Genomic DNA, 14,473 nt, shown 5'->3' on the forward strand with positions numbered 1-14,473 from the left:
TACTGTCAATTTGCAGTCATTTTTTTGTACTTCCTCCAGCCCTCTTGTTTTTACGCTCGCTCTGTCATTCACCTTTCCCCATTGGCAGCTTTGTGATGTTATGAGGGCATCTCTGTCAGGAACCACCTTAACAGGAAAAAAACAACAACTTTGCATCACATTAAAAGACCTCCTTCATCCTTATACACCTCATTGACTATAGAGTTGCTGCTTGATTTGCACCCTTATGCACTCTTGCCTGCCCACATACTCACACAATCTATTTTTGGATCTGTGGCCACATATTGGGATGTATTGAGTAGAGACTGTGGTGGTGGTTGCTCTAACTGATTCTTGTTGTTTATGGAAATTTTTGGCCATACTTCCAGAAGTAGATTTGTGAGATCAGTTTCCACTGTAATTCACCCCAAAGGTGTTCTATTGGGTTAAGGGTCAGGACTCTGTACAGGCCAGTCATGTTCTTCTACACCAAACCTGCTCATCCATGTCTTTATGGACCTTGCTTTGTGCACTAGTGGGCAACTTGCAACTACTGAAAAAGTGGCCTACCATTTCCTAGCTGAGTGCCTTTTGTTCCCCTGTCGCTTCCACTTAGCTACCACTAACACTTGACTGTGTAATATTTACTAGTGAGGCAATGTCACGACTAGAGTTGTTGCGCAGGTGGCATCCTATCATGCCACAACGCTGGAATTCACTGAGCTCCTAAGAGCGACCCATTCTTTCACAAATGGTTGTAGAAGGAGTCTGCATGCCTACAGTAGGTGCTTGATTTCATACACCTGTGGCCATGCATGGGATTGGAACACCTGAAGTCAATGATTTGGATGAGTAATTGAATACTTGGTAATATAGTGTATAATAAAAACCATTCCACTTCACGAGTAATGGAATGAGACTGATTCGTTTAGGGACAATAGCTAAACTATATGAATATAAACTAGTACACATCTTCCCGTGTAAATCAAAACTCACACCTAGTTTATGTGCTGCTGTATTTTATGTAATTTTCTCCCTGCTTTGCTGTCTACGCTCTCAAATAGAAGTTAAATATCTCAAAAACCTTTACCTGGGTTGTTTTCCCTTCAAGGTAGTATTCTTGTTCCAGTATTGCTGCTATTTTTAGCCTGGAAGTCCCATTCAGACCACTTGCAAGTGTTTGATCTTCGCTCTATCACAACAGTGACCCTTCAACTTGAATTTCAGTTTGGTGAAGAGGATGAAGTCACAGGGAGTCAAATCTGGCAAGCTCCAAAAAGCTCCTACATTTTTTATTGCCCTGCGCGCGGCAAGGTAATGGCACGATGGCACGCACAACCGTTTAGTTGATTTGGGACCAGTGTCTTACCTCCAACGCTTCAGGAAATTGCAGTAGAACTCTGCCCTGACAGTCTGATCCTGAAAGATGAATTCACAGTACACGTCCTTGTGAATGTGGAAAAGTGAAATGTGAAATGTGAAAAAATGTGAAAAAAAACAAGCTCACTCCTGGTCATGCTCCTGAACTCATGCGTCGTCTTCTTTCATTGAAAACTGCTGTTTAGTCTCTGGTTCATAACTAGACATCCAGCTCTGCTTCAAGAAACACAAAGAGCAAAAAGATGCATTTCTTATTGCTGATAAACCATTAAAAAAACCAAACCCTTTTTTACATTGTGGGAAGTTTTAGAAAATGGAACATTACATATATGGGATTTTATATCAGTATCAACATCAGTGTGCTGTAAAGCTTTACAAAGATTCAATTTGAAACAGAGAATAAATGTCATTGCCAAGATGGCACGTATGACGTGACCAGAAATGAAAAAATTGCTATGGGTTTCTAAACACAGAGTAAACAAACAGCAAATTAATTAGTAGGAATACTGTTCTGTGGGAGTGAGACAGCACTGCGTTTGGCTGAAGCATATTATTTAGTTTCGCCACATGGTTTCTGATGGTGGAAGATGGTCATTTCCAAGCCATCTGGATGCTATAAGCCAAGGAAGACGATGTGGCAGAGATTTGCTTTTATTCACTAATAGGCATATAAAAACCCATGTAGTGCACTGTACAGCAGATGGGGGGCGTTGCAGGACCTGCGAATCTGAAGGGAAAACCAGGGATTTCATTGCGATCGGTCCCCACAGCCAAAGCTGTGCTTCAACAGTCGCTCTCCCTCACTCGCAGCATCACACACTTCCCTTCCCCTCCGCTTTGCCACCGTCTCTCTCACACACACACTCTCTCTCTTTGCTTCAGTGTTTCTCAACCACTCATTCTGCTGCGCTCGCCCGTGTCATCTCTCCTCTGTGGAGTGCAGAGAGAGGTGATTCAGCTCGCGGGCTGACTGGCAGTTGCTGGACTGGGCAAACAGAGACAGAGTTGAGGACCTGAGGGACAGGACAGTACTGTTTGAGGGGGGGGATTCCATCGGGAGAGATACAGCGCAAGATTACCTCCAGTGGAGATTATTTGCATCACAAAACCTGTGGAAAGAGGACTGTGACTCTCTCTGTGTAGTGGATGCACAACCGCTGCCTGTGGAAGAGGTGCCATTCACTGTTTTAATTTTTGTGCTTTTGTGTGTGTGTGTGTGTGTGTGTGCGTGTGTGTGTGTGTGTGTGTGTGTGTGTGTGTGTGTGTGTGTGTGTGTGTGTGTGTGTCACCTTTTCAGTATGCAGATTCACCGGCTTGCCTTCTTTTCTTATGCAAATGTAAATTGGCTGGTTGTACTGCTCTACACCTTTGACAGAGACTCAGATGGAGCCGGTCTCTGTATTTCAGGTTTGCATGATTATAATGCAACGCTGCGTGAAATAGTTTGGGATTTATGCATCTTGCTGTATTTGTGTGTGTGTGTGTGTGTGTAGTTCAAGAACACAGAAGTGAAGAACCAGAATGTGCTGAATAATTGATCCCCAGTATGACAGAAAACTTCCAAACTAGGTTATTCTTGAATTAATGTGCCACTCATTATATTTGCTGCTATTTCACCCACCTTCCCTCTGAGCTCGTTTACAGTCGATTGTGTGGATACCCCCGTCTCTACATGTGTGCACTGGTAATATGCATGCTCTCCAACATATCATGCGTGGATGTCGTTGCCTCGGGAGCACACAGGGGTAAAGAAGGGGGCAGCTAAGTGGTATGTGGCACTGTGCCAAGTTGCCACTTCAAACTGGATGTTGAAGGTTAGTCAAATCCACTCGGTTCATGCAGAGGAGTAACAAACATGACAAGTATGTTGGCTAAAGCGACACCGTGAGGAATCCCTTAAGTAACATCAGCCGACCATTCCCCCTCCTCCACTTAGCCGTCCTGTCTTGCCTCCATTTCAAATGTGATTATACGAGTGTGTGGCAGAGTAGATAGATGGAGTATTTGTTGCAGAAGGAGGAGGTGGAGGTAAAGCTTGTTTTAGTTTGCTACTTTCTACCCCCCCACCCCTGCCACGGGATTGCTTTTGCCTTCCTTCCCGCTTATCCCTTACCTCCATTTGTCTGTGGTCCCTTGATCACTTTTTAACCCCCTCAGTCCTGCTGAGCCAGCAGGATTCACTGGTTTTAAACTGAAGTCCATTTACAGAGCTGGGATTGCTAGAGAGACACAGAGAAAAGAAGGGGGAGGTAACCCAGGTGAGGGCAAATAAGAGGGAGTAAAAACAGCCCCTCGGGGAGTTGGTGGCTGATTTATGTGTAGACATATCTCCACACGTGTTTGGCCACAGCTCCAATTAATACCTCCGCCAATCCGTGGCCGCGCTTGACAAATGCTGGATCTGTGAGTGCCGAGTGTGTTCATTAGTGTTTGGATTGTAGGATTTTCAGCGAATTTAAATTGTTTACTGTGGTCTTGGGAGATTCTGGGTCATTTGATGCTGCAGTGTTTGGATCTTCCTCTGCTTGTTGTTGAGGTTTGCACGAAAAGAAAAAAAAACGTGTGAGGCAAGCAATTTTCCTTGCCTGGATAATTCACAAACACATCCAGCTGTCCCCATTTCTGATCAAAGGCTGATTAGGCTCTTTCCTTCTATAAATTGACTGGAACAAATTTTGGTATCAGTCTTAGAGCAGTTGCATTTATTTGAATTTGGTGCTTTTGATTATTGATTATTGACCTTTGTGTTCCTCCAGGGGGCGTGATAGACAAGGACCTGCGCCACTACCTCAACCTGCGTTTCCAGAAAGGCTCAGTGGACCACGAGCTGCAGCAGATCATCCGGGACAACCTCTACCTCCGCACCGTCCCCTGTGAGTTACCTTGTGCTCACCTGACCTCCCTTTGTCCATCCTTGTTCCCTTCACTCACCTCCTTGAGTGAGACACTTACATTCAGTGCTTTGCCAAGGGTAGATCATCAATAAAGCCAAGTGTGCAATTTCAAAGGGGGCAGTAAAAACTCCAGGTTCGCTCTGTGACAGTTTGAATGTGGTAAGTTGCCAACAAACAAGACAGAAATGAGTGTTTGGCTCACATCTGCAGTTCTCTTTTGGCCACATTGGACCTTGCCTGACATAGGATGACTTTGGCTGCCTCAGATCAACCATAGATCCACCTTGTCAGTTCAGCTGTGTAACAGAGCTGTAAGTAGGCCTAATGTCTGCATGTGGATCTCCAGTGTCCCACACTGTTCAATAGCATCTTTCATTGCCCTCTACATGGTGTTTAAATACCCACTTTTTGTGACAAGGTTTCAGACCACAGTGATGTCACTGATGACATCAAGGTTAAGCATGCCTGTAAATTAATTAAAGAGAGAAAAAAATGAGATGACAAGCAGACTAGTCTTACAATATCAAACTTCAAAATTTGAGCCCAGGATGACGTATTTAAGAGCAATTTAAAGCCAATAATCACATTGTTTAGTGATCAAATCACATTGTAAATTTTGTTGAAAATTGTGACATATTGCATAATGTGTGCATAATATTGCAAACTTATGATGTCAGGTTGGTTTCCAAGTGTTGCTGAAATTAGCACCGCTAGCACCAGCGGCATTCTTTTCCTAATTCCTTTTTTCTTTTTCTTTTGATTGTCCACGCACCTCATCAAACCATGTTTACACGTTGCTCTCCTTCAGAGGTGTATGCCAGGTTATTTGTCAGTTGTTGTAGATTAACAAATATGAGACTACATCCACACATACAAATGCAGGTATTTTTTTAAGATGGAGATTTTCACATAGAGACACTAAGAGCACAGTCAAAAGCAACATGTGGTGATATAACCCTAACTGTATGAATTGTTAGCCAATCGGAAGGCTGGAGATGATAGCAATGTGCACAATTTAACATTAAAAAAAGGAGATAAAGGTGCACACCTTTGACATTGCAAGACAAAAATTCCTTTTCCTCATCGAAACACTGAAGTCTTTTTTCAAAAGCTTTGATTTTAGTGGCCCGAAACACCATTCACATGTGGATGAAAGACCAGAGCACACTTTACCAAAATACCTGTGCGTGTGTGTGTGTGTGTATACATATGGATTGAATACTTTGTTTAGCTTGCTAACAGTTCTGTTGCCAACTAGAGACAGCAGCAATGTTTACCCTTCAAGTGGAGTGAGTGGAGCCATTTATGTGCACTGTTGTGATATTTTCAGTTGCAAAAATGTTTCCTGCCATGAATTTGGCTGTCTACATTTCCTGCAACTTTAAAAAAAAGATATAGGCTATGATTTTTTTTCTTTTTTTGCAATTTTATATTCTAATGTATTCTAACTGTATTCTAATGTGGAAAAATGTACTGCTGCAGAAGCCTTGAGAGTTATCCCTAACCCTAAACCCTAAACTTTTTTGTATAAAACTCACTGAAAGCCACAACATCCAATTATATAATAACAACAGGTTTGTCTTCTCTCACTTTGTGTTAATGATTCATCTTTGGCAGCTGTGCAGTCTGTTGTGTTTTTTTTTCAAAAGCTCAAGAGCAATGGACTGTATAGATCTAAAGCTGAGGTCAAGTTCAACATATTACCACATTTTCAGGCAATTTTATACATACCCCGCTGACAGAGAGCAAGCCTGAGGGCAGGCAGTACTCTTGCAGGTGGTTGGTTTCTGGAGCTGCAGAAAATGTAACAAACTAATAGGTTGTTGTGTATAGTCCGCTGCGTACATTGTCTAGTGCTTGAATGCAGCAGAACTCATACACATGCAGAGAGGGTGGGAGGAACAGGGGGCCAACAGGGGCATCCCGACAGGTCGATCCAGCTTCTTGCTTCGCGTGAACTGTTTCCCCTCTGAGTATTTTTCAAGCGCGGTATGTGCTGAATATACTGAATTTTCTTCCTGATGTGAGTACGTGATGTGATATTTTCTTTCCCTGTTTGCCATGTCCCTTTGCTTTCAGCCCCAAATCCCCCAAATATCTATCTGTGCGGTGATCGATTGAGCCGCTGGAGTGTTAGTTTAGCTGGAATCAGCCTTGTCTGGAAGTTCGACTCTTTAAAATCAAATGTTTACTGCAGCTCTGTCTCTAATTAGCTGCATTAACTGCCTCACAAGAACACAGAGCTGCAACCAAGTGCTCTGTAGACAATCAAAGATAAGATTTGGAGGGCTTTAAGCTATTGATACTTGGTGTTCTTGGTTCAGGATAGCTTTTTAAACTGAATGCTTATCTAAGTCTTAAATATTGTATGCTGGAAGACATTTTCTTTTATCAGGTTATCGCACAATGTTATATGTGCTAGGGCTAAGAAAACACAATATTTAGTAAGTATTATTCTGATTCCTGTTTGCTTTTTGTTTCCTGGATGTTCAGCCGTCCATTAAAGGACTGTGATATTAAAGGGTGTTTGTCTGTAAACTCTTATCTGTGCACACTGTTTGTTAGCCTAGCTGTGCATTTAGACCCAGCTGTCTAGTGGCTAACTCCCCCCTGAATCCCCTAATGGAGGTGCATTCTTCAAGCCTAGGTGCAGGCAAATATCACTGGAACCACTTTTATGTCTCCCTGACTGCACAGAATGCAGCAGGAGAAACAAAAAGAGACCTATTTATATTACAATACAAGCATCATTTTCTCTGATAACCACTCATAGAGCAACTGCCAGTGAGGCAGTGAAGATAGAGAAGAGGTGAACAGTAAAGGCTGAGAACAAATGGAGGAACAAATAGAGGGAAAGAAATCCGAAAAGGAACGGGGGAAAGGGGATGAAGCTTGATGATAGGGACACGGGCTGTATACACATAACCACATAGTGAAATGGCAAAGAGAGGTTAACTGGTGCATTAATGAAGGTTTAACAATGGGCTTTAGTGCTGCTGACAGGAAGAGGGCTTAGTCATGACTGAACTAGGCTTTTTATATCTGGATGCATAGATGTGTTCTTTTTTTAAATATGGAAAACATATGTTATTGAGAAGAAACAATGCACTATGACTGCGAAGCAATCAACGTGGACAAGACACATCTGGAGTTGGTCTTCAACTGGAGTGTATTTCAACCAGATTCATTTGTACTTTATTTTCTTATGAGAAAAATCCTTCCAACAGTCTCAAATGTCCTGTGTACGCATCTGTTTTCAAAAAAAATTGGGATGCTGTGTGAAATGGATTAGCTAAGAATAACCTAGCTAATAACATAGTTGCAAAGACTTTAGTGATATTGTCTCATACAGTCATATCATTAATCAATTCGTGAAGCCAAAGAAATCTGTAGGCAGAAGATAAGGCTGAAAACCAATACTGAAAGCCTCTCAGGTGGCACTGCGTTAGAAAATCACTGCATGGGCTGAAGAAACAGTTCTGAAAACTCAGTTTGTCTCAAATGTATCCTAAGTCTCTACCAAGGAAAAAAAAACATATACTGTATAATATAAACTAGACCCAGAAACACTATGCCACCTTCTCTGGCCAGAGAGAGGACAACTGGAAAACTGTCATGTGGTCTGATGATTGAACGTTGTCCTCCAGTCCTCCAAGTCCAGAGTGGCTTTAGTAGTACAGTAGGTTGTAACTTGCACATCTATGAAGGCACCATTAATACTCAGTGATATCTACAAGTTTTAGAGCAACATGTGCTGCCATTCAGACAACATTTTAAAGTTAAGCGATGCAAGATTATTTTATTGGAAAACAACAACAACAACAAGTGTCCCTTTGCGACTAAGCATCTGAAATCTTATCCATGGTAAAGAATGGGAAGACATTTCCCCTTCAAACAAGTTATTTCAGATTCCAAACAGCAGAAAGTTTAAAGTGAAGAGATGAATCAGGCATAAATGAGCTTATTTTTCTAAAGACAAAATTTCTCTTTTATGTTTTTATACTGGCACCGTTTAGTTGCTTAGCGGTGGGTTAATACAAACCCAGCCTCGGCACGTCACAAGCTAGTGTACTCCCAGTGCCGATCCCAAGCCCAGAAAAATGAGAGGATCCTAAATCAAACAAGCAGATCCGTTCATTTTGGCAACTCCTATGCAATAACAGAGCAGCCAAAAGTTTGTTTTTCTCTTTGTGCTTGTACTATTTCTAGTAAACAATGAGATTAAAAGACAAGCAAATCATTGGTTTGTGTTTTTATTCATATTTACACACTGTGCAAACCTTTCTTTTAGGATACTGATAATATGCCAGGTTTAAATTGAGCATTTGACTTAAATGAGCTAATTGTGGACAAACCACTGGGAGATTCATGAAGTAAAGCCCCCTCTCTCAAACTGATAAAAAAAGAGTTGCACTGAAGACTCCCGAGATGTGTGATGAATCTAAAGGAGGTTGAGAGGTGAGAGAGAAAAGGCATGATGTGAAGTAGTTCATCATCACAATTTACACGTAACCCTTGAGTGGTAAAGAAAGGACATTTTTCGTGGGGATGGAGGCTGACGGGCAGACAGTAGGAGACTTACTGCCATTCACACCAATCGTGAGGCTTGGATGGAGTCGGCGAGGGCAGCTAAGGCTGTGCCAGCTCTTAGACAAATTGCCTGGTTGAAATCCAAGGTCAGAGCGTTAATAGCCTGAGCCCATGTGAAATCAGGCCTATCTTCTGGTAATCCATATAGATTTGATGGGAGGGATAGAAAGCGGAGTGAAACAAGGTGTGTGCAGACTAGTCATGAGACCTAAGTGTGCTGTATTGGATGAATTATTTAGGTAAGAGTGAATTGAAAGAACACGACAATGGAGTAAATATATATTTTTAAACAACAGAGTGACTCCTGACTGTGCTTTCATTTAATAACGTCACAGCTGAGCAGAAAGTTATTTGAAAGATGCTATAAATATTTGAACTAATTTACAAGTGTTTAGATATTTAGAGTAAATAACTTGAAGGTCAACTGAAAGATTAAAAAAATACAAATGTTACTCTTGTTTCCCCATCGAATACCAAATCAAATATAAATATGCACAGTGCCTCAGTTACAGGGAAACAAAAATGTGTTAAAAATATCAAGGTCATCAGGATAATATGACTCATTTCCCAGAAGCCACTCAGTCTTTCATGTACTTATTATATTTGTTCGTCTCTTGTTGTTTTTCCTTGCCTGGCTGATTTTTCTCTTTTACTTTACTTTCTTCATACAAGAACACTTCAAGCACTCCTTTTTATCTCAGTGGACACAATAAAGCACTTAGTTACGTGGTGTCATTGATGGTCTCTGAATAATAGAGCTGATGATCAGGAGGCCATCTGGAGGTAGAAAAGGGAGGAGATGCTCAGTTTGTCACTTCCTTTCAACTTCTTAGAAATGTAAGTAACATGTCCTCTTAGAACAAGATCTAGAGTGTCTATTTGTAACAAAATGTTGGTTTAAGCCGTCTATACAAAAGCTTAAAATGCCAGAAATGATCCAATAATCCACAAGAAAAGAAAGGCAAAGATCAAAATAGAGTCTGAGTAATATAATTTAATTTATCTGTTCTGTTTCCATTAATGTTAATAATCTTCCACTCTCCCTTTTTTTGTTTTAAATTACTAGACTTTGTAGGGTCCCAGCCCAGAGTCAGGAGCCAGTGGAGCAGACTATTAGTGTTTAATAGTAGGCTATTACTGAATTAATTATAGAAATAGAAAATTTGGTCCTTATAATGGAATAGACCATGATCTGTTTTGAAACCTCCTATGGGCCCACCTGCCACAGGATGAGCCACTGGGGTTCATATGGTTTGAGGTGTTCCAGTCATTCGCTGTCTTAAGTGAGAACTGATAAGCAGGGATTGATATACTTGTATTCCTCTGGTTTTAATGCCTGCGCGATACCTAATGTCACGCTGGGACTTAAACACATACATATAGGATGCCTCTTTGGTGTCTCTTAAGTGAGGTGTTTCCTGTGTCCTAGACATTGTATTGATGGATGGATGGATGGATGGATGGATGGATGGATGGATGGATGGAAGCTGAGCATATCTGCCTTACCATATTTTTAAACCTGGACATGACAAGGTTGATCTGACTGCAAAAGATACTGCACTCTCACATAATGGAGACTTATCCTTGGCCTGGTAGCCATGCCAGAAGGCATACCATTCTTCATTATATGTATTATTTCCCACCACTTTGAACATAAATAGGCAAAATAAACATCACGTTGTATTAAAAAAGACTTTATGAGGAAAAAAAATGTATAATCATGAAGTGCAACGGGTAGGTAATTTCCTCCGTCCGTATGGTCGGACTTCTTTTGTACAGTTTGTTGCGGTGACTATCGCACAGTTCAAAGCAGTGATGGCCTCTAGCACTCACAGAAGTGTTAAATTGTATTAAACAGTTTAAATCATCACAATTTAAACACATTACCTGTTAGGTAAGAATGTCGTAAGCGGCAAATGGTGACATTGTGACAACATTGCTCTATGATCGTAAAATAACCCAACCACAGACTTAGTGTGCTGTATTGTTACAGAACAAATTAATGTAATGTATTTTAGTAACTATGACATTATGTCAAGATGAATTGTATTGTAATCTGCTTTCCAATGTAACTCTTTGGAATATAAAAGCAACATATTTAGAACATTGTTTTATTTTATATTAATGTTTGAAACACTGAGCAGACGTCACCAGAGACCAACGCAAGACGCTACCGCTGAGCTGCAACACCAAAAGTTTGTTGTAAATGGGAATGACATTAAGTGATAGCTCTTATCTCGTAAATACAATAGCTGCCATTAAATAGCATTTGCAGCATTATCCACAATTCAAACTAAGGGACATGTGTATACCTGTAAGCACGAAATCTATGTTAATATACCAGCTGCTGGACAATTTTTTCCTTGTTACAGAAGCTATTGCCCAATTATAGAACCCCACACTGTGATCCTTTTGGGAACCCTGCCTTCACTGCTAACAGCTTGGCTACCTTGCAAAGAATGCGACAAGCAATTTGATAGCAGAGGTGGGCCTCTTGAAGAAAGAGCGTTTCAGCGAACATCCGCTAATGGAGACGTAAAGTTTATGACCGGTGTGATTGGATACTCCCGCATGTGTTTTTAATGCCCACAAGTTGCCTCTTATGAGTCTTTGCATTAATGTGTGAATGTGTTTGTTTTCTTTGGCCTTTACATGCATGTGCAAACAACATATGCTTAAATAGCAGGAAGTAGAGATTGATACTGTGAGTTAATGGGGAGTTTGACGCCTACAGGGACACTGACTTTGCGTTAATGGCCGGGGCAGCCGTGCACAATATGGATGGTGTTTACTAATGAGAGAGAGAGAGACATACTCGACGTCCATCTGCCTATCCACAGTTGTCAGTTGGATCATTCTGAAGTCTTGCAGCATAGCAGGAAATATGACTTTCTCTCCGGCTTTCCTTTCCTTTCCTGCTGCTCTGCTGCTCCGTCTTTATCTTTACTTCGTCCCCTCATTCTTTTCTCCCTGAGTCCTGTTGTTGTTTTGTTTTGTTTTGATTTGATTTGGATTTTTTGCTGTGCGTGTGTGCATTTCATTGCAAAGAAGATTTGCAAGTCCAGTATGTAACTTGTAAGATCACACAGGTATCTGTGATTGGCCCTGCTTTCTTTTTTGCAGCATGTCACATGTCTGTGTTTCTGGTTAATAGCCTGATTTCTGATAGATGACGGCAATAATCAGGATAATAAGAACAGTCTAACAGCTCAATAAACCCAATAAACCGTAGAAGTGTGAGCCTGAATGAGGAGCTCAGAGTGGCCTTGCTTACTCTGGAGCTCTGAGATGAGGCCTGGTGTGGAGATGAATGAAGAGCAGTTTGTGTGTTTTATAAATTTAATTTTATTTATTTTTTTATCCTGGTCATGAAAAACAGGAAAACGTGCTGCTCGTGAGCTTGTTTGCCTGCTTGCATATTATTTTGTCAGTCTTTGTGAAGAAGGTTAAGCAGATCAGACAAATACCTCTAGTCAAAAGCTCACTTTCTTTCATCCATCCATTTACTCCGCTCTCCCTCTCCTCACTTACTCATTGACTCACTGGAGGCAGGGCCGGGTTTCCATGGCAACCGTTTCCACTCCCCATCTGCGTCAGAGGCTCAACTCTTCTTAAAACCTCAGCCCCCTTTCTTTTCCCTTCCTCCCTGTGCCCTTCCTGTCCCACTCCCCTCTACTTCATCCCACTTTCTCCAAGCCAAGACTGTAGGTCAGAAAAACCTGGCAACTCGGGGTCAGCACCAAGTACACCACTTGCTGGAAATAGGATTTCAAGGTGTAAAATTGAGTGTATAATCCATATGTTAGAGAGGTGTGCGCGTTTTCATCTGAGGGTGAGGGAGTGTGGGAGGGGGTTGACTGACAGGGCAGGACACAGATGTGAATGTGCCGGGTGGCAAGCGTGACGCGGCACTCTCTGCTCGCTGGCAGATGCGGCTTTTAGACGCAAAGGGGAAAAGGTATGAGATTTGCTCTCTAATTGGCCTTCATCACATAAACCTCCTCAACATCACCACGCCTCATCATCAAGCTCCTGCTGTCTCCTACCCTTGGAAGTGAAGAAACGGTGTCAGATAGACAGATCCATCAGGTGTGCCGCCTGCGGTCACCTCACCATGATGCTGTAATGAGAGCTTCCTCGGTTGTCTTTGGTATAATGATCTGGTGTCTTTGGGGGAATGACGAAGACCTTGATCCTTCTCAGGAGGTTTCACAAAAAAGTATTTACGCATTTTTCTTATTCCAAAGCATGAATTATTTTAAATGGAAGCGAAAGCATTAACAGAACGGCGGCACAATCTTAATGGGGCATATTTCCACTGCAGCACATCGCTCCCATGACAGCCTGCTGGAAGCTCCTGGATTATGATTGAAAATGACTGCTTCTTTAAGTTGGACACTGGAGATAATAGAAACTGTTGGGTAAGAGAGTAAAACCTCAACTCGCATAATTGTGTCCACAAGGAGTAGTCTAAGTATGTCTTATTCACAGAGTGCTGTCAACACAGAGCCCTTAGCGCAACATGGCAAATTTAGCTCAGTCAATCAAACACAGGGCATATATTGTTAGGTGGCAGTTTGTTCTGTGAATCAGAGAATAGGCAGACAGTAATAGATTAAAGTTGGTATTATTAAGTAGTTTCACTGCAAAGATTTACTTCATCTTCTCCACATTAGCTTCAAAATTTCACACCATCATCGGATATTTAAAAAGAACAATACTATGCACCATCACAGTAAATGTGCCTTGGGACTGAACTCTTATCAGCACATATCTGGGGCACTTTTCCCGACTCTCCTGTCGACTGACTGCAGTTATTACCTCCATCCTTATTACCCACATGTGGAAAGAACTCGTTGAACCAGCAAGTGTAGAAAGCCTTTTATTTATTTATTTCTTACAGTGCTGTGTTTTTCATCTCACCACCACATGCTCACAACCAAACCTCCCATCTATATTTTTCCAAGCCCTTCCCCTAGCACTTTTTCTACTAAATGCTTTGTATCTGTTTTGGCAGGACAGCGCAGACAGGTGCACAGCTCAAACTGTTGTTCACCATTGAGCTGGCCTTATCGCCAACTGCAAAACTCGGGCTATCGTTTTGAATCCAACCCTATTGTGACAAAGGAGTTTTCTGTTCCTTTATAAAAACAATGATGCAACATATGTGAGAAAATGGTATTGATCAGAAGTAGAACGTAACTTCTGGTACCTGTGATAAGTAAAGTTAGAAAACCAGCAGAATTGTGTGCACAGTTTTTGGGTGTTGATATGCATAAACATGTGAATTGCAGAGAGGTTTTTTTAAAGTGTGTTTCCGATACCATTTTTGTGCCAAACCTAGAATACAGTGTGCGTGCTACACCTGAGAGATAAATGAGAAAATCCTGCAGGTTGATAACAAGGAGAGACGACGACGTCCCTGCACCCTTCTGATTACTGTTATTATCACTAGAACAATGGGTCCTTAATTCCCAGCATAAAAATGAGCGAGCCATGTTTTTTCTGGTTAAAATGAAAACTGTCATTATCAGATTTTATCAGTGGCTAACTAATTAAACTAACATGAATTAGCATATTAGGATACCGCCATTAGTTAAAAACTGCTTTTCCAACTGACTTGTTAACAT

General features: G+C 41.4%; 1 protein-coding gene across 7 annotated transcripts in view; it reads left to right on the top strand.

The window, feature by feature from the left end:
• magi2a (membrane associated guanylate kinase, WW and PDZ domain containing 2a) overlaps window positions 1–14,473 on the top strand; it is a 266,517-nt gene that overhangs the window by 76,872 nt on the left and 175,172 nt on the right. For all 7 annotated transcript variants that reach the window (XM_026146239.1, XM_026146241.1, XM_026146240.1 and 4 more), the window contains exon 2: window positions 4,116–4,232. In XM_026146239.1, the coding sequence (XP_026002024.1) occupies window positions 4,116–4,232 (117 nt within the window). The remainder of the gene's footprint in view (window positions 1–4,115; window positions 4,233–14,473) is intronic.

This window comes from Astatotilapia calliptera, chromosome 17, assembly GCF_900246225.1.
Source record: "Astatotilapia calliptera chromosome 17, fAstCal1.2, whole genome shotgun sequence".
Taxonomy (NCBI): Eukaryota; Metazoa; Chordata; class Actinopteri; order Cichliformes; family Cichlidae; genus Astatotilapia; species Astatotilapia calliptera.